General features: G+C 47.2%; 2 protein-coding genes, 1 long non-coding RNA gene and 4 other non-coding genes across 7 annotated transcripts; 1 reads left to right on the forward strand and 6 right to left on the reverse strand.

The window, feature by feature from the left end:
• The first annotated feature begins 64 nt into the window (after window positions 1–64).
• On the forward strand, window positions 65–2,974 carry LOC142002790 (uncharacterized). Its single transcript, XR_012642720.1, has 3 exons — window positions 65–105; window positions 1,810–1,916; window positions 2,045–2,974. It is a non-coding gene; the product is annotated as an uncharacterized LOC142002790 (long non-coding RNA).
• Window positions 2,975–3,601: 627 nt separating this feature from the next.
• Window positions 3,602–3,673, reverse strand: TRNAC-GCA (transfer RNA cysteine (anticodon GCA)). The gene has a single exon. It is a non-coding gene; the product is annotated as a tRNA-Cys (tRNA).
• Window positions 3,674–3,988: 315 nt separating this feature from the next.
• TRNAC-GCA (transfer RNA cysteine (anticodon GCA)) lies at window positions 3,989–4,060 on the reverse strand. Its single transcript has one exon. It is a non-coding gene; the product is annotated as a tRNA-Cys (tRNA).
• Window positions 4,061–7,132: 3,072 nt separating this feature from the next.
• SPMAP1 (sperm microtubule associated protein 1) lies at window positions 7,133–11,437 on the reverse strand. The gene is made up of 3 exons (XM_074979246.1): window positions 11,231–11,437; window positions 8,680–8,779; window positions 7,133–7,472 (listed from the first exon to the last, which is right to left on the reverse strand). Exons 1-3 carry the CDS (start codon window positions 11,435–11,437, stop codon window positions 7,315–7,317), a joined length of 465 nt encoding a protein of 154 aa, XP_074835347.1. The 3' UTR covers window positions 7,133–7,314.
• Window positions 11,438–13,980: 2,543 nt separating this feature from the next.
• On the reverse strand, window positions 13,981–20,098 carry RPL23 (ribosomal protein L23). Its single transcript, XM_074978872.1, has 5 exons — window positions 20,026–20,098; window positions 18,170–18,253; window positions 17,405–17,533; window positions 14,355–14,468; window positions 13,981–14,112 (listed from the first exon to the last, which is right to left on the reverse strand). The coding sequence occupies exons 1-5, from the start codon at window positions 20,036–20,038 to the stop codon at window positions 14,030–14,032; spliced, it is 423 nt and encodes a 140-aa protein (XP_074834973.1). The 5' UTR covers window positions 20,039–20,098; the 3' UTR covers window positions 13,981–14,029.
• Window positions 17,595–17,727, reverse strand: LOC142002901 (small nucleolar RNA SNORA21). Its single transcript, XR_012642740.1, has one exon. It is a non-coding gene; the product is annotated as a small nucleolar RNA SNORA21 (small nucleolar RNA).
• A 5,481-nt stretch (window positions 20,099–25,579) lies between the features above and the next one.
• On the reverse strand, window positions 25,580–25,651 carry TRNAC-GCA (transfer RNA cysteine (anticodon GCA)). The gene has a single exon. It is a non-coding gene; the product is annotated as a tRNA-Cys (tRNA).
• Window positions 25,652–26,857: the final 1,206 nt, after the last annotated feature.

The following is a 26,857-nucleotide window of genomic DNA, read 5'->3' on the forward strand; positions in this document are numbered from 1 at the left end:
TCCTCCTCTCCGGCCCCGACTGATGGCGCCGCTTCCTCCGCTCCGCCCCGCCCCGGGCTGCTGTGGGCGGGAGGCGGCGCCTACAGGGGCGCTGGGCCTCGGGAGGTGAGGCAGGTGTGGGGAGGGGGCCTAGTGGGGGGTGATGGGCCTGGGAAATAAGGGGGTAGGTGTGGGGAGGGGGCCTAGTGGGGGGTGATGGGCCTAGGAAGTGAAGGGGTAGGTGTGGGGACGGGCCTAGTGAGGGGCTGTGGGGATGGGCCTGGGGGGACGAGCTTGGGGAACAGACCCAGTGGGAGGGTTATGGACCTGGGAAGCAGACGGGGGAGCAGGTTTGGGGATGGGCTCATGAGGGACTATGGGTCTGTGAAAGGGGGGCACGTTTGGGAAGGGTGCCCAGTTGGAGGGGCTATGGGCCTGGGACGTAGGAGCAAGGGTTTAAAGCCCATGGCCTAAGAAACAGTCGCAGAGGGGGTAGTGAGGGGACCCCAAGAAGGAAGAATCCTCAGGGAATAAGAGGGGAACCAAACTTGGGAACAGGTGTGACTGTGCTGGCTCATCTGCCTGCTTGTGATGCCACAAGCCACGCTGCGTCCAGCAAGGCTTGCTAGGGCGCTGCATAACCATCACTGGAAAACAGGAGTCGAGTTCAGCCTACACTCACGTTATACATTGAGCTAACCGTGTAGCGAGGACAAAGCTGGCTGAGTCATTGACACAGTAATGTGCAAGCCCTGTTTTTCAGCTCTGAGCTTCCAGGCTGATGTTCTGTGGCAGATGTGATCATTCTCTGTCTCCCAGAGATTACAGTTCATGTCCATTGTCTGTCTGGGACTCAAATTTAGAAGAATTGATACAAAATTTGCTAAAAGGGACAATAAGAAAAATGTCAAATGAATCTTCTACAAACGGTCTTTGTTCATTTTAATATGCAGTAAAATAATTAGATACAAGTTTTAAAAATAAATCTAATACAGCTTTCCATGAATTCCACATGATTATTCTGATTGCTCAGATTCTAGAAACGCAAAGTCTTATAGGACATGATCCAGAATTACAAAACCTGAGCAAGAACAGAGAAAGCTGTTGTGAATCAGAATCCTTTGATACCGTGCTAGTGACAGAGGAGGTATCATTCAGTATCAGAACATTTAATTAGAACTCATTAGTCCCCTGAAGAAAGACTTATGTTTCTAATACTCTGCCAATATCAGCAAGACAATGAGAGGTAAATAAATTAGATTTAGGAATAATACATTATGCATATATGAAGCACTTTGGACACTTTTCTATTGATTGTTCTATTTACAGATTTTCTTACAAAAATTATTGTAAATTACAATCTAGAGTGGTCAACAGCAGTTGTGGGGTTGCGCATAGAAGTCAATGTTTTCATTTTTGCTGAAGTCTATTGCTGTGATAAGGGCATGGCTCTGTGATACTGTATGTGACTGCAGGTCAAAAGGTTCCTGTTTTAGATGGAGTCCCCCACTCTTAATGGAACTATTTTTTTTCTGAATCAGTGGTTTCAACAGCCGGTACTATATGTAGGTCATGTTCTTTTGATCAGTACTTAACTGCTCTGTTACTGAGCTGTATACCCTGCTTGAAGTAGGAAAAAAGGGAATCTTTGCAGCTATGGGTCCTTCCATCAGGGTTAAGTTGTTTATTGAGCTCAGCTCTGGGAGAAAGTGCTTTAGGAAAAGCATGTGACATTTTAATGTGAGATCCCCCGCAGGCTCTGACTGCCTGCACTGGGGCCCATGTTGTGTCGATAAGTGGTTCACTTTCTGGTAATGTTATCTGCTCCAGCAATCCACACCATTCAACTCTAGACTTACAAGTTGGTGGTCTGCTTTGAATGCACACAGCCCCGCCTTTTGCCCAGTTCACCACACAGCTGAGATCTGATTTAAAGGGTAAGTTAAAAACCACCATGACTAGTTCTGCAATTTCACATATGCATTCTTTCAGCGCTCTTGGGTGAATGCCATCTAGTCCTGGAGACTTACAGATATTTATTTTATCTATTTATTTATTTTATCAGATATTTATTTATTTATATTCATAAACCTGAATTACCCACCAGGAGAAGTAAAAAAACAAGTTGACAGGGCCAGACAAATACCCAGAGACCAGCTACTCCAAGATCGGCCCAAAAAAGCCAAGAACAGAACACCACTGGTCATCACCTACAGCCCCCAACTCAGACCACTGCAACGAATTTATTAAAGACCTACAACCTATTCTTAATCAGGAAGCTACACTCCAGAAGGCCCTAGGTGACATGCCTGTTCTCTCCTACAGACACCTCCCAACCTCATGAGGATCCTCACTAACAGCCACAGTCTCTACCCCAGGAACACCAGTCCTGGAACCTTTCCCTGCAACAAAGCCTGCTGCCAGCTTTGTCCACATATCTTCTCTGGAAATACCATCACTGGACCTAACCAGGTTACTCACAGAATCACGGGCACTTTCTCATGCTCCTCTACTAACATCATATATGCCTTCATGTGCCAACAATGCCCAGATGCTGTGTATATTGGACAGACTTCTGACTCCCTTAGACAAAGGGTCAATGAGCACAAAACAGACATCAAAACACTCCAGATCCACAAACCAGTTAGTCAACATTTTAATGGAATGGGGCATTCTGTCAGTGACCTAAAGGTATGTGTGTTACTGAAGAGGAATTATCGCAACATTCTGGAAACAGAAGCAGCCGAGCTAGCTTTTATATTCAAATTTGGCACATTAACACATGGTTTAAATCGTGATGGGAACTTTCTGAGTCACTATAGGGGCTCGTCTGCATACTTGGCTCAATCTAATTCTTGACCTTCCCCCCCCCACCCCTCCACTCTCTGATTTGCTCACCTTGATTATCTTTTTCTGATTTGTCCTCCTTCTTACTGTTTTTGGTTCTCTGTGTCTTAAATATTGAGTCTGTTCTGGTCTGGCTATGGTCTGAAGAAGTGAGTCTGTCCCACGAAAGCTCACCTAATAAACTATTTGGTAGTCTTTAAAGTGCTACTTGACTGCTTTTTGTTTTGATAGTGTATAGACTAGCACAGCTTCCTCTCTGTTATTATTTTATCAGGTGTTCCAAAACCTCCTCTAATGATACCTCAATCTAAGACAGTTCCTCAGATTTATCACCTAAAAAGAATAGCTCAGGTGTGGGAATCTTCCTCATTTCCTCAGTCGTGAACACAGTTGCAAAGAATTCATTTAGTTTCTCAGCAAGGACCTTATTGTCCCTGTGCGTTCTTTTAGCACAGGGGCCAGCAGTCTTTCCAGGGTACTGAAATGTGACCTTTTAACCTCTATGTATGATCCAAGTACCAGTGATACTTTTTAAAGTTTCTAACAGCCTTACTTAACAACAGCTTCATTCATAAATAAATAAAGATGCAGAGCTTTACCCTGTAGGTGAGGGTTGGTAGCATTAGCTGGTCTTTTGTGAATCAACAGGGGCATGGCTTTGAGCAAGCTCCTGGCTACATGGGGGAGTAGGAACAGGTCTAAGCTCCTGCGTAGCATACCAATGCCAATCAGCTTGTGTGCCACTCTGGACACCTGGAGTAGGTAAATAAAAGGTAGGGGGCACCTGGATTTGAACCAGGGACCACTTGATCTGCAGTCAAATGCTCTACCACTGAGCTATACCCCCTTTCACTTGAATGCTCATTTAATTAAGTTTATTTCATATTAATTAGTAATCTCTCTTTAAAGCCTTATAATTCAGTTCTGGAATAGGCAATGCACTTTAATTAGTCTATATTTCCATTTAGAATTCCCTGGTTTTTACTGGACTTTTCACTAGTGGCCTATAGGTTTGTCACTGGTTGAATCCTATCAAAGGAAAGATCAGTCCCTGGTGCTGCAAAAAAAAAAAAAAATCCATGCTCAAGGGCTCCAGATTTGTAAGAGGGTCTGTTTTAGGAGATCTGGCTCTAGACTTATTTCTTTGAATTAAAATGATGGAAGGGGGCACCTGGACTTGAACCAGGGACCTCTTGATCTGCAGTCAAATGCTCTACCACTGAGCTATACCCCCACCTGTAAAGAACAGAGAACAGGTAAGTCTAGTTGGTGGATTCTGGTTATGTTACTTGTTACTCTTCACTACCTGTACTGACTGTGCCTGTAGCTATTTCTCATACTCATTGTGCCTGTAATTATTTCTTACACTGCCCACACAATGTATACTTTTCATTTTGCATTTACAAAAATTTTTTTTTCTGCAGTTTCAAGTGGGTTTACTTGAGACAAGGTAATAAAGTTCTAGCTCTAATTCTGTAAGAGTTCTGTTCCTTTAAACCAAGGGGCCAGTACACCCAGAAACCACACACGCCATATTTAATAAGCTGCATCTCCAACAATCCTTCACCCTAGATTACGTCACTATACCTACTTACATAGCAATCTGACTAAGAGAAATGCAGCTATTTCTGGGGTGGGTCATGCTAGCAGTTATACAGCACAACCCACCACCCCCCGCCCTCATAAGGTGACATTATGGCAAGCTAATGAAGATGGAGATGCAGCTGACAAAGGTGTTTAGCAGAGCAGAATGGAATTAGTCAAACAATAAAGCAAAAGCAATGGGCAGATGAGAACCACGACTATTATTAATTATTATTATCATTATTATTATAATATCAAGTTATACCCTTCTCCTTCACACACCATTTGTTTTCCTAGACTGCAAGTTTGTCCTTGAACTTCACTGAGGCCTCTAGGTCACATTACAGTGTAAGAAAAAGAACATTGGCTCCATGAAGCTGTCATGAATGAATGCCTGTAAAGGATTAAACCCAGAGACCAGATTGGGTTTCCTCTTGGCAAGCAGCCAGGTGAGCCAACGGGAAGAGAGTGGGGACCTTTTGAATTGAAGCAGTTAGCGGCTTGAGAGAGTCTTTGTCATCTGGCTGGAGCAGAGACACAGATGTTTAATCCTGAGCAAGCTGAATGAATCCAGTAACCAATCAGGCCATAACACTATCTGGGCATACAGATATGTAAGTAGAAAGGAAATGTTTAGTCACATGTGATCAGGTTATTTTTTATTTCGGGTTTGGTGCAGAACTTCTCTGGCTGGCTGGTGCACCAACCCCTGTACAATGTAACTCCCAAACTGAATGGCTGAGAGGTGAGTCCCTATGCTTTAACCTACCTTTTTTTTAGTTGCTCTGTAACACCTAGCAACCAAGAATGCTTTATCACTTTATTTGTATACTTTATCTTTTGTTAATCACTTTTTTTTAAAGAAGACAATTATTTCATTCCTGTGTCCTAGAGAAGGCTCTGTGTATACCTGGACCTAGGACTTAAAGGTCAGCCATCAGATTGCAGCTTAATTTCTTCCTCTTTGCATGCTCTCCCCAAAGGGAGGGTTGAGAGCTTGGGGTTACCCTGCAGAGAGACATCCCAAGTGTGTCTGCCTGCATTTTAAAAAGGGGTTTTCCCACTTGGGTGGTGGCAGCAACTTCCCAGGGTCAGAGAATCTGTGACCAAGGGAAGCTCTTAAGCAGAAGCCTATAGAGGCAAAGTATTTTTAGGGTCTCTTGCGAGCCCCCACCTGCTGCACGCCCAGTGTCTGAGTAGGGAGCAGCCTTGACAGAAGTGCTGTGTCTTTGAAATTGACTGTTTGTCATTTGGAGGCTCATTTCTTCCAGCTCCCCTCACTATGCTTGAGCCTGCAGCTGTGTCTGCCTATCCTCAGGGAAGCTAGAAGGGATCTATCCAACTGCACGGTTCTGCCATAGTGGCAGACTCAAGGCCCAAGAGGTCACGAGCTGTGACTCCCAGCCTGCTGTCTCTGGGCCTCTCCAGCCAAAACAGCTTTTCTGCTGGGTGTGACCTCTTTAAGTAGCAGCACGGGCTGCCCTATTGCTCCAGAACATAAGGTCTGAGGGGGTCAAAATGCCTACACCAGTGGTAACAATGTAACAGCAGGAGATTTCCTCTCCCAAAGCACTGCCAGCTGCATAGACCAGCACCAAATAATGCCTGGCTTTGTGCTCACACTGTACAAGAAGCCATGGTGTCCACAATGCAGAGCATCGCTTGATTAGGCCCTGCCCAGTTTTGCAACACCCACAACACAGCTCAGAACCTCTGGAGAGGCCAGATCACAGCGCCCCGTCCCGGGGTGGCTTCCGAGTATGTGAAGCCCCCAGTGAGACTACATAACCCTGCTCACTGAAGGCTGATATTATCCCGGCTAATGCCCTGAATGCAACAAGACTACAGCATGCCCCATGGCCAGCCTTAAAGCTCGTCATGTTGCATTGCCACTCCCTGCAGCAGAAGTGTGTGAACGCCCACATGGATTGCGTGTGCTGGTGAGAGGGCAGTGACAGAGAGCAACTCCCTCCAAACTGAAACAACTCAACAAACAATAGGCGAGCATCCAAAGGGTCCATCAAACAGGGACTTCAACTTCACCTTCCTAGGCACTCAAAAGCTGCTTCTTCTCCACAGGGCTTGAGTACAACACAAGCTCTTGTTATCCCCCCAGTTGTCACCCACCTGGCCCAATAGGAGTACAGGTGGAACCTGTCTAGTCTGGCACACTGAGGACCTACCTGACTGGTGCTGAACAAGAGAATTTGCCAGACTATGGAAGGGCAATATTGTCTAGCAGCATTACCAACACACCCACTGCTTACTGGGCTCTCAGACGACATGTAGGGGTAAATTACAGCTAAATAACAGCACAGAACATTGAGAGCCAGGGCTGGTGGCTGCAAACAAACTTTATGGGACCGCGGTAAACTTGGCCACCCCCTCGAGAAGTGGTCGTCCAGCTAACTAAAAATCACACCAGATTACGGATGTTACTGGATGAAAGAGTGCCAGACTAGAGAGGTTTAACGTGTAGTATCTTTCCCAGTTTTTTTCCCTCCCATAATGCTCTGTACACTTGAAGATCTCTCAGCAAACATGCGTTTTATTATCTATCTGGGCTCTTCTATGGACAGACAATAAGCACTTTGTGTTTCAGCTAGTTTCATCCCTGAGGATGAGGGTCTGGGTTGTCCAAACAGACTCTCATCTGAACACATGGGGAAGTCCACGTACAAGGTAGTCACCCTATGTTCAGAACAGCTGGTACAAGCAGCAGCCCAGATGCTGCATCTGCAGCACCTATCCTAGGCAAATAAATCCCCCTTAACAACAAGCTATTAAAATAGAACAAATGAGAATGATATTTTATTTGAGCTCCTGTTTCTTACTCCTAATCACCACCTCCAGGTCTCCATGGCAGCCGGAGGGGCTGGCATGTGAAAAGCAGCTCATCCGGCATCAGTGCAGTGGGAACAAAGTGACTTCCCCGAAGCAGGATGAATTCACCCGCAGGTCCGGCGTGTTGCGACGGTAGCCAAAGCGCCCATTGTAGCCCTTTGTGGGTTTCACGTCCGCCAGGAAGCTGTAGTGGCCACTTATCTGCTCAGCAGAGTGGCCTATGGGGAAGAAAATTGACCCTATCAATTTTTATAGCAACTTACTTCCCAACCTTCCTCCTGCCACCAGCTCACCCATGCTGAGCAGAGACCTCGGACTGGTATGCAAGCTACACACAAGCTCAGTAGCCTTGTCAACGGTAGAAACACTGAGCAAAAATCTCCTGTCCATGCTTCATACCCATTCAGCAACAGTTAGCCACTGGGAGCCCTGGTGGGCCCAGGCCAGCGGCTGCCAGTGACAGTCTGAGCAATATATTGAGCTCTACGTGTGAGATGACAGAGGCTGAGATTCCCTGCCAGGGAGGGGCACGTCAGAAGAAAGAGGGGCACAATCAGTATTGTGCTGTCTTGCCCCAGTGTCACTTATGCAGCCTGGGGGCGGGAGTGCCCTGAGTCACAATAGTCACATCATCAGAGAGGGAGCCGTGTTAGTCTGTACCTTTGAGAACAACAAGAAGTCCTGGGGCACCTTATAGACTAACAGATATTTTGGAGCATAAGCTTTCGTGGGCAAAGATCTGCTTTGCATCTGATGAAGCGGGTCTTTGCCCACGAAAGCTCATGCTCCAAAATGTCTGTTCATCTGTAAGGTGCCAGGGGACTTCTTGTCGTTCTCCATAGTCACAACAATTTCTCCAGGATCCAAAACTTGTGGGGTGGGGAGTAATTCCACCAATGACAGCCCAAAGCAGGGCATGCACCTGTGGTGTCCCTCCCATCCCTTGCGGGTGGTTTATAACACCTGCATTCTCTGCTGCCTGGGTCAGGACAAGAATAAGATGTGGGGCAAGGTTCCCAACATTATTAATGCCACACAAGCAGTGTAGCCTAATGGTTACAGCAACAGGCTAGGGACTGGGGGCAAGTCACGGCCTGAATTTCTGCCTGGTGATGCTGTGGAATGAAGCAGCACTGGCTCTTCTAATTTTATCTTTGGAATGGTTGCACAAAGCCCCAGTTCCTGGAATCAAGTGATTAATGGAAAATCTTGGCTTTCCTTTAAAAAGAATGTAAGCTTCTAGCCTTGTGCCTGAGAAGAGCTCATAAACAGGACCCTTTTGCCCCAAATGTTGTGAAACCAGAGAGCATATTTTAAAAAGAAGCCAATATTTATTACTCCTTTAAATGGTCCTATCTCTTGGCCTAATAGGGGATATGCACAGTAACTGATATTTGGGGAAGAGCTTATGGAAAAGAGTCTTACCTGCTCCTGCCCAGTTCCTTCTGTTCAAGTACCTCTGCCCTAGCCCATAGATGTGGAAATAGTCCACGATCCAACCCTCCCTGGATGTGCCGCCTCGGTGCTGGGGAGAGTCAGGGAAAGAACAAAACCTCAGAGCAAAACCAGGTGTTATATCATCCCTAATGATGAAGAGTCCCATTGGATGTGAATGGCAAAGTTCCCTTTGACTTCAGTAGCGCCAGGATCACAACCAACCCAACCAGCTACCTCGTTTTGTTCTTTCTCAAAGACATATGAGTGGCTGCTGCCACAGTGCGTTGAGGAATAGCTCTGGGTAAGCACTTGTAACGTATCTGGGCTGCAGGATATAGGAACAGGTTTTGTTCGAGTCGCAAGCAACACAATCCCACTGCTGGTCAAAATCTCTCTACTCAAGACTGGCTAACGAGGTGAAATCCAGACACTATCAGCTGTATCCAGAGAATTTCCAGTGAAGAGACTGGGCCAAATTCATGCCTGACACAGCTTGTGTGACTGAAATCTAGTCCCAGGTTGTGTATTAATGAGCTAATGTTCATAAACCTCTTTAAAAGTGAAAGATGCCCTAGGTCTAGAGACAGATCTGCTAGCCCAGACCTCAGTGCAAGTCTGGAGTCCCTGAACATGGATTTGGGTGCTCATGCTGGCCCTCAATGCCCCCAGAGCCACAGGGTGCTCTGCCTGCACCAGCATCTCTCCCACGCACAGTGTAGGAGGAGGCCAGAGGTACAGCGTGGCCTGGCCTGGCCGCATTGGAGCAGGTCACTGCATGACCAGCCTGCACGGCTGCAAGCTGGGGACTGATTGGCTAAGCAGCAGTTCTGCAGAAAAGAAAAACTATCCTGCCCTAGGTAAGCCCCAGTAAGGCTGATCAGGGGGAGGTTCAAGGGTTGGGGTGGTGAAGCAGGGAAGGGAAAGGAGCTGCAGTGAGGGTGAGGGGTTGCCCGGGTCCCCATGCCTGGAGCATTGGGGGCAGGGGTTTGCCGTAGGCCCTGCCCCCGCTTGGGACAGCCCTGACCAAATGCTAAGGGTTATGATTTCCAAAGACGTCTATGAAGCATCAGTGAGACTTTAAACCATATGTCGAGAGGAAACGGGATTTCAGTTGGCTGGAAAGAACACGAATGAGCATCTCTCTCGCTCTCTCTCCATGGCTTGGGGAGCACTGGACCGTCTGTAAAGGACACAGAAGGCACAGCTAGCAAGAGGGCATCAGAACGGGCTGATGACGTGTGATTATGGCAGCTGCCCTGTGTATTATTCTTTAACAAGAACAAATTTCATACAGACTGGAACTGTCTTGCTTTTTGAGATTTAAACAGATTCTAATATGAAGCAACCAAGAAAAGATCCCAGCTGCATCAGGCACCACGAAATCACCATTATTTAGAAATAGCTCTGAATATGCAATGATCTAGGTGCTGCTTGTTCCCGCCGTGCGCAGGGGACTGGACTTGATAACCTCTGCGATTATCTTTCCCACACTCACTTTCCACTGGGCTACCAAATTAGATGGGCGTACAATTATTAAGCAGGGAGAACGCTATGCTACAGAATTATGATGCAAGCTGCTGTGCATTATTGGTCCAATTAATACACCATTCTTTGAATTATAACCACAGCGTTATAAACCATCATGCCACAGATCTGATTGGTATTCACCAAAATCTGGACACCAACTTTTTATCAAATGTATCGTTTTCAGGTTCCAGCTCAATTAGTCCATCTATGGTTCTGTTTTCTCTGTCAATGGGTAATTTTGGTAATCCATGACTTTCCTTCCCACTGCCCTGCTTGCTGTTTGGGCCCTGTATTGTGTTTTCATTCTGACATCACAGTTCACTGAAAATGACCCATGAACGATTGTGATGTCAGAAACATCAAGGATCTCAGAAAATCCCAGGAGGGGAAAAGGCGAAACTGGAGCAGGGAAGGGACAACTCTCCTCTCGATCATAATAAAATGAATTCAGGTCATTTGATTTGTAAGGCCTGGTTTTAGAGGACACCCCGCTAGTCTGTTCCAGCAAAAAAGCAGCAGGCAGTCCTGTAGAACCTTAAAGACTAGCAAATTTATTTGGGCATCAGCTTTCATGGGCTGGGGCCCACTTTGTTAGATGCACTGCCAGGGCCAAGCACCCCCGGTACACAGAGAACACAAAGGCAACCCCTGAACACAACTATTTTACAGCATCAGCAGGGTTAATTTTGAGCTCAGAGCCTGTCTATCCATAGCCAGGCTGCGATGGTGGAGTCTCTTCATCTCCCCCCAAAGACATGAAGCAGCTGATCTCATGTAGTTCCAAGCTTTGATCCACAGCCTTCTTGCCTTGGTGAACAGCCCCCACGCAGGTCTCCTTTGAGCCCCGAGCACGTTTCCCCCTCCCAAGTCCCCATGGAAAGTCACCACCAAATTGTGCACCAAGCTGGGAAGTGCAAACCCCACCCAGGACAGCAGCTGCATGGCCCCCTGGCAGCTGGCTCCCCCCGGCGGTGCCTGGGAGCAGCAGTCCGCCCCCCACCCTGCCCTGTACCTGCTCCGTGTTCTTCAGCAGGGCCTTGACGGCGGGGGAGGCGAAGTAGCTCGCCGCGTGGGCGTCCAGCTGGGCGTTGTACGGGGGCAAGGCGGACCACAGCTTGGGCAGGATGCGGGCATAGCCGCTGGCCAGCGTGTCCACGGCCACCCCATCCAGGACGAAGCCCTTCTGCCGCTGCAGGCACCTCCTGCTCAGACAAGCCATGCTGCAGGCGGGACCCTCACCCCCCCCCCTTTGTGTCCATGCACCGCCTCCCCCGGCTACCCGCATTGTTACGTGCCAGGGCCGCCGCCCCCCAGCTGGGGAGGGACAGAGGGGCGCCCAGACTCACCCAGCATCCCGGCGGGGGCGGCGCACGGGCCTTCTCGTCGGCAGCCCCCCCGGGGGCGGCTGGCGCCAGGTGAAGCCACGTGGGGCTAGGAGGGGATCAGCTGTTCGCCAGCGGCGTGGGGGGGGGGCTGCCCCCGAGCCCCCACCGGAAAGCAGCCAGGCTCTACCCCCGCAGGAAGCCAAGCTCTGCTCCGAGAATGCGGTTAGATCGCACGTGGGGGCTTTAAAGCCCCCCGGGTGTGGAGTAAGGATGGGGCCAGTCACAGCCACCCCCCCCCCGCCCCCGAAACTGACAGCCTCCAGCAGCAAGAGGCGCACTTGCTGGATGTCCAGATTTTGCAGCGCACCCCGTGATTGGCTGCCCCCGGAAGGGCCACAGCTCTGCCCAAGCCGGATTTTCAGCACAGCGTTCTTGGGGAGGAGTTAAGGGGAAAGGACTTTTTGGCCCCCTCCCCCTCTCACTGTAGAAATGCGGAAGCAAAGCTCTTACCCCTTCACTGGGGGAGACCCTGCCCCAGGAACCTCCCAACAGGCCAGCCGGTGCGCTGAAAAGTCAACATAACTAGGAGCCAGGGGTGTAAAAATATCACAGCTGTGATCAAATAGCACCTCACCCCAGGAGCAGCCATGTGAACAGAGCAGTGCTTGGCTTGACATCGATAATATTTTCCAGGAAAGCAGCATTCCAACACCGATTGAAAAACCACTACTTGGCATCTGCTCCCTCAGTGTTCGCATCCTTTAAGGGTCAGTAGGCCCACCTGCATCTTTGGGCATAAACCCAGCAAATGGCTTTGTAACTCCATTCAATCTCATGTATACACTTCTGTGCTTAGCAAATGTGCCACACAATGGAGGTAAGGGGAAGGAGTGCAGCACCTTTACACTGTGGGCTTTATCCTCAGAAGATACTTACCATGACCATGAAAACTGTAATTTCAAGTCTGTGTATGGCCTATATACCATCAAAACAAAAAAGCAGCCCAGTAGCACTTTAGACTAATAAGATAATATATTAGGTGGTGAGCTTTCATAGGATAGGCCCACTTCTTCGTTGGTTTGAAGAAGTAGGTCTGTCCCACAAAAGCTTACCATCTAATAAATTATTTTGTTAGTCTTTGAAGTGCTACTGGACTGCTTTTTCGTTTTGATGTCTGTGATGTGCCATTGTTGTCCTCGTGCTGGGATATTAAAGCATTGACATGCATCCTCAGGGTGGCGGACTGAGGAAGCCATCTGTGGAGTGATCTCAAGGGGTTGCACTGAATAATATGGACTAAGGTGCAGTGGATCAACAGTACCTAGAAGGGAAACTGTGATTTCAAACCAGGGCAGACTGAGCTCGCTAAGCCTTTTCAGGTGCATCAGTCTAGAAGGTAACTGATCTCCAACCTGTGCTCTCCCCTTCCAGTGTACATGTCACAGTTCTTGTGCCCATGCATGATGGTCAGTGTGAGAAGAGTGGGGTTGGAACTCACAAGCCAGCGTCACTTAAATCCATTCATACGTGAAGGTCTCTCTCAAGACAAGAAGATTGTCAAAGGAACCATTTTAATTCACCTTCAAGCTTCTATCACCATTCTTAGAGCTTAGTAGCACAAGCCGCAGTCACTAACTCACCTGTGGTGGGTTCTGTTTGCCTCTGACCACATTAAGTTCTCCTTAAATCAGGAAGGTCCTTGCCTGGAACAACTTACTGTCAGCACAAAAGACACAATAACCAATGGTGCAGTTCAAACTCAACGCTTTTCTCACAAAGCCTCTCTGTCCTGAACATCTTATAGTACCAAATCTTTGAAAAAAATAAGGCTGGATTGCAGTACAAAGGAAGTTACCATCTCAAGTTATTTGATGAAGATACATCTCTTCACGTATGGGAGTCACAACTTTAAAAGCCAAGCTGCTGTATTCCTATTGTAGCCTCAGGCTGTCTACAGGAGAAAGCAGTTTTGATATCCCTAGAGATGTGACTGTCAACAAATAGTTATACTAATATAACCTCCTTCCAGGAACTGTTATTTTGGTACAGCAAAACCTCAACATTATAAAAAACCTTGGGAATGTAGGTTGTTCATAAATAGATGTTCATACATGTGTACAAATGTTACACCTGCTCTTAAATTTACAACACTGACTCACTTCAGCACTGACCCTTTACTATGCAAAAGAAAAATACTGCTTTTAAGCATCTTTAAATCTGAGATTCTAGTATACTAGAGAGAGTTTGTGTGTTGCTTGGAAAAGAGTTTAACCTTAAGAAAAAAGGTCACACCTTTTACTGTGTCCACACAGGGTTTTTACTTGTATGACTGAAGTTTCATGAGCAAATGCTCCTATGCAGCCAAAGCATCATTCTAGCAGATTTGTCAGCAGTGTGGTGTTCCAAGCTGTACACTATCAACACAGACACTAAGAACTTTGGTGCAATCACTTTTATTGTGTCTTTACAATGAGGATAGAGCAGGTTTATGCAATGCTGCCAGCATTGGAGGCTATCCTGGGCCACAGATCTGCGCACTCCTTAGCCACGGGGCCTGTGATTGCTGAGCCTGAGAGTGGGGGAAAAAAAGGAGAAGTTAAGAACTAGTCAGAGCAACAGATACATCAGTATTTCTCTGCTGAAGCATCCAGGATAACAACTTCCACAGCAATGCATTCCTAGCCCTAAGAGTTTTTGGTTGCTTCGCCTGAAGACAGTGGTGCTCTCTTTGGAGCCAGGAATGCCGATATTTGTGCAGTGCCATTCTTTTCTACTTTGCTCTTGTCCAATACAATAGATTCTTGCCTGTACCTTTCATTTCCCCTTTGTTATTTACTATCACTCCTGCGTTGTCTTCAAAATAGAGGAATACCCCGTCTTTTCTCCGGTACGATTTCCGCTGCCGAATTACCACTGCCGGGTGCACTACAGGGAGAAAGACAAGCTCAGGATCCTAATTTTCCAAGTAAAGCACAACAGAATAAACTCAAGAGGAATCACCCGGGGCAACTCCATGCACCATGTTTACACTAGAGGGTTTTGTCGACAGATTGTCCAGATTCCCATGGTGTTCTGTTGACAGTAAGTTGACAGGACACAGCACTTTCGTCAACAGCTATACCCCACAAGGAAGAACACCTCTGGCTACATCTATACTACAGTGACCTGTTGACAGAAGTTACTGTCAGAAGGTATTTTCCCATCAAACTCCTGTCAACAGACTGTGGCCCCACACAAAAGCAGATCACTCTGTCCATCTGCTCTGTGGACAGAGTGCGGCCAATCTGCCTGGCCGCTCTTGCTACAGAGCAGCCAACCAAAAGCACAGCAGATAGGCTTCGGGGGCACAGGGCAGCCCTTCCTGTTGACAGAGGGGCCCCTGGAGCGTCCATATGGCTTTTCTGTTGACAGATCCCGTCAAAAAAAGGTGTTCTGCCTCATAGAGGAGAGGCAGATGGCTGGCGATAAAAGTGATGAGTTCTGTCCACAGGATGTCAACAGACCACATTTTTAGTGTGAACACTCCCTGGGTTTTGTCAACAAAACCTTCTAGTGCAGACATCCTCAGTCGACCGAAAACCAGCCTGGACGTTCCAAGGGGCCCTCTGTCGACAGACAGGGCTTCTGGATGCCAGGAAGCCCTGTCTGCTGTGCTTCCGGTGGGCTGTTTTGCTGAAAGAGTGGCCGGGCAGTCTCAGAGAGGATCACTCTTGTGATCCGTTTGGCAGTTTCCCTGCAATCTGTCAACAGAAGTTTTGTAAGAAGATATCTTCCAACAAAAACTTCTGTAGACAAACCCCTGTAATCTAGACCTAGCCTAAAGTGTCCTCCTCTGAGCCCTACCTTTTAAAGCCTCAATGGGCAACTTGATAATAATATAGCAGGTCCCTGTAAAGGTTGCCTGCTATATGGAAGTTGTAACCAAAGTTATTACTCTCAGTGGCCTCTGGGACTGATACTGTCAAACACTCATGTTGCAAAAGTTTTTGTTGACAGCCTCATCTGAGAAGCCAAGACTGGATGGGTGACAGAAACAGTTAAGAGGCGGGTTCAGTTGGCAGCAGTCCCCCAGCTACTGTCTGCTCTGTGAACAAAGGGGTCTGTAGTTTCCCAGCCTGTCAAGTCAAAGCCTTCCCATCAGAAATGCATTTTCAACAAGCATTTAAACTAGATGTTGCCGTGCACGTTTACTCCGACTGCAAGTCTTTGATATTTAGTTTCACGAGACCTAAGATTACTTCTCTGCAAAGCAGGCATTCATTGAAGGAAAAATCCCACGCTGTCTGTGTGTGCACGTATATCAGTTACAATAAAAGCTACAGGTTGCTAGACCAGACACTCCTGGTTTTGGAAGGAGCAACATCTGCAGCCCAGAGAGCCCCAGGCTGGGAGGCTAGTGAGGGTTGAGAGCTAGGAGCCCTGCCAGGCAGGAGCCTGGGTGGGTGAGGGGAAGAGGAGGAGCAGCTGATGCCCACAAGGCCAGGAGCAGCATCTGAGGAGCCAAGTCTGGAGACCTGAACCAGGGACTGGACTAAGGCCATATCCAGCAGCCTGGCCACAGGCAGGTTGGGACAGGGGCAGGAGACCCAGCAGGGGCAAAGGCAGAGCTGGCAGCAGGTTGGGCAGTCAGAGGCAGAGGACCTTCCCTGGTCTGGCAAATTCTCTCATTTAGGACCAATCATGTCCTGAGGGTGCTGGACCAGGGATATGTAACCTGTAGTCCAATGCAGCACCACATTTCAATCTACACCCGAGTGATTCAATACCATTAATCTTTTCACCAAGTGCTCAAAGAGCCTTTTGAAAGGTAAACCTGGACACATTTCCAGATGCAAGACCACACCCACAGAGACATCCAGCAGAGAAACCCCTTCTCCAAGCACTTAAGACTAACTGGAAAAATAAAAAACACTAATAACTAAACCAGAATGTGAACCTTTAGGATTGTCACACCACTCACTGAAGTTAACAGCACATGCTGCTGCTAACCTCACCCAAAAGTGAGGCTTTACTATCCCCTTCCACGACAACTCACGGAGCCACTGAGCACAGACCCAGCAAGTGCTTTTCAGAAGGGGGAAGCTGCTGCTGCAGTCAGTCTGCCTACTTCCAGCATCCTTATCGTATGCTGAAGCTGCCTTGCTCCTCTCAAGCAACCAGACTCTCTTTCCACCTCGGACAGGAAGGGGAGTCTATGAGGAACACAGAAGTCCACTAGCAGGTGGAAGCCTACAAAATCATGCTGGTATGTCAGTCCTAGGCCAGATTTACACCAGACCAAAAAAAAAATCGATCTAAGAGGCACAATTCCAGCTATGACATTTGCATAGCCAGAATGGACACACTGAATACTGATTTTTCTGGACATCCACACAGAGGGAGGTTGACAGGGGAAACTCTCTGGTTGACCTCCCTTACTCCTTGTGGGAATGAGTACCACCAGGGCTGACCGTAGAGCCCACTAGACACGCCAAATCGAACCCCAGAAGATTGACCCTGAAAGAGTCAATCTTTTGGTAAGTGTAGACACACCCCTAGTTTTGTCTTGCATATGAGCTGCTATGCTGTGATCCTACTACATCAAAGTTAGGGCTACCCCACACACTACATGCACCACCATATTTTCATGCCCATTTTGCATTATACCTAACAACAATTTGGTTGTGTCCAGAGAGTATTTCCTCATCCCTCCCTCCCCACCCTCCAACAACATCATGTTTGTACCACAGTCGTGTGGGAAATCTGGGAAGCTAAGGTTTCAGTCCTATACAATAGCCTGTCTGCAGCAGACACCTACATAACAGCCTATGGAACACTGTGTGGACAGATTGTGAATTTGATACCTGTAGTTCAACACTCACCCTTCTTCCTGAGCTCAGGCTTGCCCTTCTTGACAGTAGCCATCACCATATCGCCCACACCAGCAGCTGGCAGCCTGTTCAGGCGCCCCTTAATGCCCTTCACGGAGATGATGTACAGGTTCTTAGCACCTACACGGGAAAAAGTCCTGAACTGGCCAATTCATCATACAATAGATGTCCCCACATGGTTCACTGTCACACCACTCATTGAAGTTAACAGCACATGCTGCCACCTCACCCAAAAGCGATGCCTTTAGTATGCCCTTCCATGACAACTCCCCGAGTCACTGACCACAGACCCAGCAAGTGCTTTTTAGAAGGGGGAAGCTGCTGCTGCTGCTTCAGAGGTAGGATGCAATTGTTTAGCCTGTTACTGAACAGTAAATTGGAATTTAACTGAAGCAGATTAACACATATACAGACATTAAGATCAGAACAAACCATTATGATCATCGAGTTTGATTCCTGGTATAGTCCAGTAACTTCACACTCATAATTTAAGTTTAACTTACAAGTATTTCTCTCAGTCTCGATTTAAAGACTCCAACTAACTGAGAGTCCATCTAGTTGTTAAAATAGTTAATTATCCTCACTTTTAAAAACTGGCAGCTTATTTCGAGAGCAAATTTTTCTGGCTCCAATTTTCAAGCCCTGTTTCCCTTTAGTCAGTTATCTGCACAAATCCTTAGCAGATACATGGGGAAGACAGAAGGACTGCTGAAGCAGAAACAAATGCTACTGACTCCAGAAAGGAGACAAACTCACCTGTATTATCTGCACAGTTGATCACGGCTCCCACAGGGAGGCCAAGGGAAATACGGAATTTCGCACCAGACGAACCACCACGTCCTGCAGGGTAAAAAGAAAAGTTGAAAGAAAAAAACAACTAACGTGGGGGAAGGAAATAGGACAGCTTTTTAGACTGACATACAAATTTGTGACTTCATTTCTATGTCAGGGATAATGTGAATTATGATTAAAAATAATACACTTGAATATTTTATTTGTGCCAGTTTCTCTAAACTGACTAAAACATAAATCATATTTCTAATTTTAAGTTATTAGGTCTTTACGTTTGCCCATCTTACAATCTAAAGTGGATTTTTTTGTTTCTCCCTTTAGTTTCTTAACTGTTTATAAAATTTGTGGAAATTACAAGGTTTTTTGTTACTAAGTTTTGCCCTGAAAACTATTTGTATCTACTGACACAAATTCAGACCTCATATTAACATCCTCAGTCTGAGAACAAAGTCAAAACACAAAACTGGTAAACAAATGGCCATTACCATGTTTAAAATCTACACCATTTTCTGAACATCAGCAAAAAGAGACTGCTACTAAATCTATTAGATGCTTCTGAAAATCCCAAGCACAAATGCTCAAAGTTGTAACCAATTTGGGACTATTTGAAAATTTTAGCCTGGGTGTAGTCAGAAAGTTTACAAAAACATTGTTTGTGTCCTGAAACACTAAGTAAATCTTCCCTGTTAAACAATAATAAAGGAGTAATTAAAAATGACAAAGATGACAATAAAATGCAAATTGTAACAAAAATGCAATCCTAGCCTTTTAGGCTGCAGAAGCTTATGCATGTGAATAGTTAAAAACACCGGTTTAAACATTTCCAACACCAGGACCTCAGTGACAATATTTTGCTTTTGGCCTTCATCACACTGCAATTCAAATAAATAACAAGCAGCCCTGAGGCACTTCGGAGACTAATACATTTATTAGATCATAAGTTTTAAATCCATCTGGTGAAGGGGGTTTAATTGACAAAAAGCTCATGACCTAATAAATGTAGTAGTTCTCCAAGGTGCCAAAGGGACTGCATGTTGTCTGCGACATTACAGACTAGCACAGCACAGACTTTAACAATCCACATAAAATACCCAACCAGCACAGGCATTATTAAAAAGAACATGGACTGGTCTTGCCATTTATTGTACGTTTTAACCTAAAATTGCTATAGCACAATTACCCACAGAGTCCCAAACCCGAATTAAATCGGGTCCTTTAAAAAAGGCGATTCAAAATCCTCCACTCAGACCAGTATCTTTTACCCTGGCCGTCCCTGTACGATCTAGGCATCATACCCACTACCCTAGCCCAGGTAAGCACCACATTTTTCAGCTGCCTTTCCCTCAACTTACAGGGCTATTTCCATGCATGGGACAATCCCAGGGCCTGAGCACGCCCGCGCGACAGAGCCTGCACTCTGGGACAGTTTATTCCGACCCCAATTTCCCATCCACGTGGGCCTCAGCACCCGCACTTTCCAAGCCAAAGCCTCACCCTGAAACCCCCCGGGCTATGGACCCTCCAATGCGTCCATCAACCGACCCCTTCCCCAGTGCCTTGAACTTCCCGTGCATTCACAGCCTCGGCTTCCCGTCCAGCGACCAGGCTCCCCCACTCCTGCAACAGGACCTGCCAGTCCCCGTCCCCACCGGCCTAGCCCCGATTCTTTCCCTCCGCCGGGCCCGGCCCCGACGGGAGCCCGGGCTCCCCTTGTTCCATCCCCCCGGATCCCGGAGCCGTGCGACCCGTGGGGACGGAGGATGGCGGCGGATTCTCCCCGCCCACGTCCCCGAGCGGGAGCCGCTCTCACTAGGCCTCACCTCGCTTGGACATCTTGCGGCCGGGGAAGTTACAGAAAAAAAAAAAAAGAGAGAACGCTGCAAAGGATGCCGGGATATTAGTTCCCGCACGGCAACGGGGCACTACGTCACAGGACGACGGGGAGGCGGTGACTTCGCTCGGCACGTGACACAGGGACGTCGTACCCCCTCGCCACGTGATAAGGTCTTGTCGCTGGTGAGCTCGGCGCACTATGGCGCCCCCTAGGGAGGCACAATGGGACCTGCAGGCGATTTCTGGCACGCCCAGGAGACAGGATTGGTGTTCGCTGGATGGAGAAGGGGGGAATTTGCAAGGGCACGTTCCTTTCGGGGGTGTTTCCAGTAGACTGAGCCTGGGGCAGCCACCCAGGAGAAATTCAGATGCGGGCCAACTGGTTCGCAGAGCGCCCCCAGGTAGCAGCCTGTGTTTCTGTTGGTGGTGCACACCTGTGTATCACAAACTTTATTCCACCCATGGATGGAAAAAAATTAGAGGGAACACTGCCTCCCAGCACTGGCTTTTGGTCAGGGAGCTTGTGATAACCTTACTCTGGTATAGAGTGCTTTGGGGTGGGCAGGACCTCAGTTTTATTCCCATCCCAATGCCCCTTAATACAATGCCAGGGCATCAGTTCAGAAGGAGACACCAACTCCATTAGTATAACCCTGCAAAATCTGCAGATATCAGTTTTGTATTCACTGACCATGCTTCTTGATTGCAGATTAGATGTGAATACAGATTTTATGTCCATGCCAGGCTCTGCCTATTAAATCACATGCAGTACTACTTGCCGGTCTTAGGGGCTGACGAGACGGGTGGTCAAGGGGTGCCAAGGGGTGGTCTGGCTTGTTGGGCTTGGCTGCTGCCTCAGCAGCCAGCTTTACCCTGAGCTGCACACTTCCAAGTGCGCATTCCGCTCCCAGGCCAACCCCTGCCATGCTGACCGCGCTCCCAACAGATGCTTTTAGCATGGCTGTAGCCCAAGAAATTTTAGGTAGCACCTGCATCCGGCTTTCAACAAGAGGGAATTGAATTCTTAATCAAATATTGGAACACTAAGGTATTTCTTTTATGCTGGAATCCACTTAATAATGGGATTATTGTTACAAAACATGATGTCTTCTCTTCACATGCCACTTTACAAATATATACAGAATCTCCCCTTTTTTTAGTCCCCTGAAGCTCTCACTGCATAAATCCCATGGTGTTCCACCAGCTCTGAAGCAGTAGTCAACACAGTGGCTACAGCTATAGCGAACTAGCTACATTATTCTGAAAATATATTTGTTGTACAAGCCAGCTAGCCACACTCAACTGGCCAAATAGCCACATGTGTCTAGTGGCTAGGGTGTTGGACACCATAGGCATAAACAGTCAATTAAATATGTACTTCCAGAATGCACTATTAAATTATTATTATTAGAGACACAATTTTTTGTACACAATTTCAAATATTTAAACCCAATCTCCATCCAAACTCCACAGACCAAATTCACCTTCATACTTGACAATGTCACTGTGTATTAAACAGTCTATGTCCCTGATTGGTCAGTTACATTATCTTTGGGCAAAGCAGTCAGCATGAGATAGTAGACTGTCAGGCTTTTGACTGTAGCTTGAACAGACTCTGGTTCGAATTCACCTGCCCCCTTTATAACCTCATTTTGGAATGTGGTTAATTTCCTCCTGTGTTGCTAGAATCCTTGATGTTAGTTTGTGTACTGACACTATTGTATGTGGGCATTTTACAAAGGTGTTGATGTGCTTGGTTAGGTAGCACAAGTTAGGGAACACAGAATGATGGTAGAACAGTGACCCTAGTCAGTTAGTTCTGTAAGGTTGGTAGGTTGGTGCTCCTTCACCAGAGCAGAATTAATATTTTTTTTCATTTAGTGTTAAATCCAGGGTTAGACACATTTGCACAAGATTTAATTTTTCTTGTGACTCTGCCCCCTTCTCACATCGTCACACTGCTCTTGGCTTTTAAAGAGAACAAAGGACACTTTGCCAACATTTTATGAGAGAGACTCCATAAGAACAGGAAGCACCACACATGATGCTGTTGCTGCTGTCTCAGCATGTGCACAAAACTTGTGAGTGTACATTTATGTGATGCAGGACTGGTGGCATATGGCCATGGAAATCTGGCACACAAAAGGCAATTCATATCAAGTGAAAATAATATTGGAACAAACTCATAGCTCATAGTAAGGCATTGAATACAGTCTTGCATGTTCTTATCAATAAACTAGGCAAATACAACTTAGATGGGACTATTATAAGGTGGGTGCATAACTGGCTGGATAACCATTTTCAGGGAGTAGTTATTAATGGTTCACAGTCATGCTGGAAGGACTTAATATCTTCATCAATTATTTAGATATTGGCATAGGCAGTATGCTCATTAAGTCTGTAGATGATACCAATGAGAGGGGTTGTAACTGCTTTGGAGGGTAGGGTAATAATTCAAAATGATCGGACACACTGGAGAAACGGTCTGAAGTAAACAGGATGAAGTTTAATGGGGACAAATGCAAAGTACTCCTCTTAGGGAGGGGCAATCAACTTTATGCATAGGGAATGGAAAGTAACTGTTTAGGAAGGAGTACTGCAGAAAGGGGTCTAGGATCTAAGCTAAATATGTCAACAGTGTTATGCTCTTGCAAAAAAAGCAAACATGATTTTGGGATGCATGAAGACGAGTGCTGTGAGCAAGAGAGGAGAAGTCATTCTTTTGTTCTAGTCAGCACTGATTAGGCCTCGATTGGAGTACTGTATCCAGTTCTGGGCACCACATTTCAAGAAAGATGTAGAGAAATTGGAGAAGGTCCAGAGAAGAGCAACAAGAATGATTAAAGGTTGAACGAACATGAGCAGTGAGGGAAGACTGAAAGAATTTGACTTGTTTAGTTTAGAAAAGAGAAGACTTAGAGGAGACATGATAGCGGTTTTCAAGTACCTAAAAGAAAGTTACAAGGAGGAGAGAGAAAAATGGTCTCCCTGGCCTCTGAGAATAGGACAAGGAGCAATGGGCTTAAACTGCAGAAGGGGAGGTTTGGGTTGGACATCATGAAAAACTTCCTACTTGTCAGGGTGGTTAAGCACTGGAATAAATTGGCTAGGGAGGCTGTGGAATCTCAATCACTGGAGATATTTAAGAGCAGGTTAGAATAGGTGGTCTAGATGAGTGGATCCCAAACCTTTTGGCATCATGCCCCCTTTTGATTTTTGAGGAACCCTCACATCCCCCCACCTCTCCTTTACCATCATCCAATCCCCCTTTAACAACCAATTCAATTCATAATTTAAAATAAACACAAAAACTTGATATAAAATGTTATTTAAAATTAAAAATAAGCACAAATAGTTTTTCTCGACCCCTTGTGGATGCCTGATGCAACCCCAGCTGTCCAGGTGCCTGAGACCCATACCAGCCACCAGAGCTTCCTGCACCAGCCACCTGCCCCCTACGTTGCCAGAGCTGCCTACCCAAGCCCTGTGCCACTGGGGCAACCACCAGCCCACCTGCCCACTGGCCGCCTGAGCCCTGTGCTTCTGGAACCAGCTACCCATCCACCAGCTGCCCACTCCAGCATTAGGCTAGCCTCCTGAGCTGCCCGCCCAAGCCCCACGCTGCCAGGGACAGCCACCTGAGCCCCATGCTGCCTGGGCCAGCGGCCCAAGCCACACGCTGCTAGGGCCTGCCGCCCGCCTTCCAGCCTGAGCCACGCGCTGCCAGGGCCTGCCGCCCACCCACCAGCTTGAGCTGCCCAAGGCCCGCACTGTTGGGACCAGTCACCTGAGCCCGACACTTCAGGGGCCAGCCGCCAGCCCCAGCTACCCCATCCCCATGCTTCAGGGGCCAGCCACCAGCCCCAGCCACCCCAGCCCCATGCTTCAGGGCCCAGCCACCAGCCCCAGCCACCCGAGCCCTGCGCTGCGGGGGCCAGCCGCCGAAGCCCCACAAGTCCCACAAGCCAGCCAGCTGCCCAAGCCCCGCGAGCCACCTGCCTGGGTCCCTCCCCTCCCACAAAGCCAGGCACCACCTGCCCTCCTGCTCTTACCCCATCCCCCTCACCTGAGCCAAGCACCCCCAGCCCCACATCTAACTGCATCCTCCTCCAACCCACACTCACTCACCTTTGCAGAAGGCAGCTAGCTCCAAGTGGGTCTTTGCTGGCTGCCTCCTTTTTATAGAAGTTGTGCCAGGTCACCCATGTAAAATGGCAGGGGCTGAGAACTGGAAGCAAAGGCCGTCTCTTTCTTGGGGTGGGGGAATGATGGGAGGGGCTGGGATGCCTCGCTCCGCCCTGGAATTTCTTCACGCCCCCCAGTTTGGGAAACCATGGTCTAGATGGTGCCTGGTCCTGCCTTGAGGGCAGGGGGACTGAACTAGATGACCTCTCCAGGTCCCTTCCAGTTCTAGAGTTCTACGATGCTAAGTAGGACTTCACAGTTGTCACTCTTGCTGCATGTTGTGGGCACTCCAAATTTCACAACAGTAAGAAGGGGAGAATTTGAATAATTCTGCTTCAAATCTGTAGCTTGCTAGAAATCACAGGGAACATCCCCCTCAGTTGTTAGCAATACCGGAACTCTGATGCATGACCAGTTTTGATTCCACCCAGCATTGGGTGATGAGGTGCATATGTGTGTGTTTGTGCAACTGCTCATGAACAGACACACAGAATTCATTATAATAAAGTATTGCATGCAGAGGAACATCCATTTATCTTCGTGTGAATTTTTGCTGTGACCATTCAATGCTGCTATCATATAGAGAAGAATATAGTAATAATAATAAACTTACTAAAAGGGGACTAGATTTTAAAGGAAGTAGTGTTTTGATAAATGCTAGCTAGTTGAGACTTTGGTTGGCAATCACAAACCAGGGGTTCTGGGGTTCATATTAGCTTAATTCCCAAAACATAAAGTGCTTCAGGGAAATGGTTCTGTTTTTGCTGTGTCCCCATAGGATCACTTCCTAGTCCTTAATGAAATCCTAATTTTTACACCTATATATCACACTTCCACACAGATCAACTCTGGAATTCAAAGGCGTTTTCTGAAAATAACATGTCAGTTTGCAGAAGCAACTTCCTGAGCTACGGCTAAGTAAGCTTGTAAAAAAGGGATTATTGTTGGATAATTGAGTCAATTGTCTTGAGAATGCAAGATATGGTCCTGACTGAGGCACAAATTATACAAATACACATTGAATTATTCTGTGTTTGTAAAGTACCGTGGAATTTTTTGGCACTAGACATCTTATTTTTTATAATAATAAAAACTGTTGTCCTTCAATACACTCAGAATTGTAACTAAACCCCTTTAAAATACTAGCAAATACTCTGTCATTGAGCCATGCACCCTCTACTGGACAAAAAGGAAAGCTCAAAAAGCTTTTTTTGCGGCAGTAACTGACTCAATGACGTTAAATAACTTTTGCAGCTGAAGCTGTTGGTTTCCTTTTACTTGTCTTTTGCCTCATAGGTGCAAAAATTATGTTTTACTCTAGCTACAATTTAAAATAAAAATTAACAAAACTCACGAAGGGGGCACCCGGATTTGAACCAGGGACCTCTTGATCTGCAGTCAAATGCTCTACCACTGAGCTATACCCCCGATGATGCACACAAGCTGCCGTGCTACGTCTTTTGAGATCAAGTCAGCATGGATTCATGTTGTGCTAGAAGAAGAGTGTATTTGTCTGTATTGTGTTGATCATATACTGTCAAAAGAGAGTTGTATATGAATATGAAGTGTGTGAGCCTTTCCCCGTCATAAGGGAGAAGTGTGTATTTGTGTGAGAAGTGTGTTTTCAGTTTACAGAGGGAGGTATGTGTGTTGGATTTACACAAAAGGGATGTTTGTGAGTGTCTCTACGTGTCCAGTTGATAAGTGAGGTTTGGGGTGTGATTGTGTATATGGAGCTGTGTGAAGTGTGTGTAAGAGGGGCTGGTTGTCAGCAGTGTGTTGGAAAGTGGTCGTGTGTGGAGACATATGGCATTTGTGTGACTGTAGGCAGAGGTGCATTCGAGGTGTGTAGGGTGGGTATATCTGAGAGTGACAGGATGTGGAGCTGTTGTGTTGGGTGGGTGTGATTTCGGAGAGGGTATGTGAGTGAGACTGTGGGAAGGTGTCAAGTGTGTGAGGTTTTGTGTCTGGCTGCCTATGTGCATGCAGGGCATGTGTGTGTTTGTGGGGATGCATATGGAGATTGGTGTGTTTCTTTGCGGAGGTGGGTTGTATGAGCATGTCTGGAGGGTCTCTGAATAAATGTGTGGTGGGGATGAGTGTGTCTGCTGCCTATGCGGAGATATGCCTGTGTGTGTGAGATATGTGATGGGGTGCATGGGTGTGACTGTGCAGAGATGTATTCGATGCCTGTGTGTGATGCTGAGTGTGCACGTGGGGTGTCTGGGTTTGACAGTGTACAGATGTGCCTGTGTGTGTGATGTGGGGTGGGTACATGTGTGTGAGGTGTCTGGGGTGACTTTGTGGAGATGAGCCCGTGTGTGTGATGTGTTGTGGTGTCTGGTTGTGTCTGTGTGGAAATGCGCCTGTGGTGGGTGTGTGTGTGCAGTGTCTGGGTGTGTGATGAAGTGTGTGTGTGTGTGTGCAGTGTCTGGGTGTGTGATGAAGTGCCTCTGTGTGTATGTGTGCGCGCGCGCTGTATGGGTGTGACTGTCTGGAGATAGTCCTGTGCGTGTGACTGTGATGGTGGTGTGTCTGTGTGGGGATGTGCCTGAATGTGTGGTGGAGGTGTGTGTGTGTGTGTGTGTGTCCATGCCGTGTCTGCGTGTGACTGTGGAGGTGGGTGTGATATAT

This window comes from Carettochelys insculpta, chromosome 28 (assembly GCF_033958435.1).
Source record: "Carettochelys insculpta isolate YL-2023 chromosome 28, ASM3395843v1, whole genome shotgun sequence".
Lineage (NCBI taxonomy): Eukaryota > Metazoa > Chordata > Testudines > Carettochelyidae > Carettochelys > Carettochelys insculpta.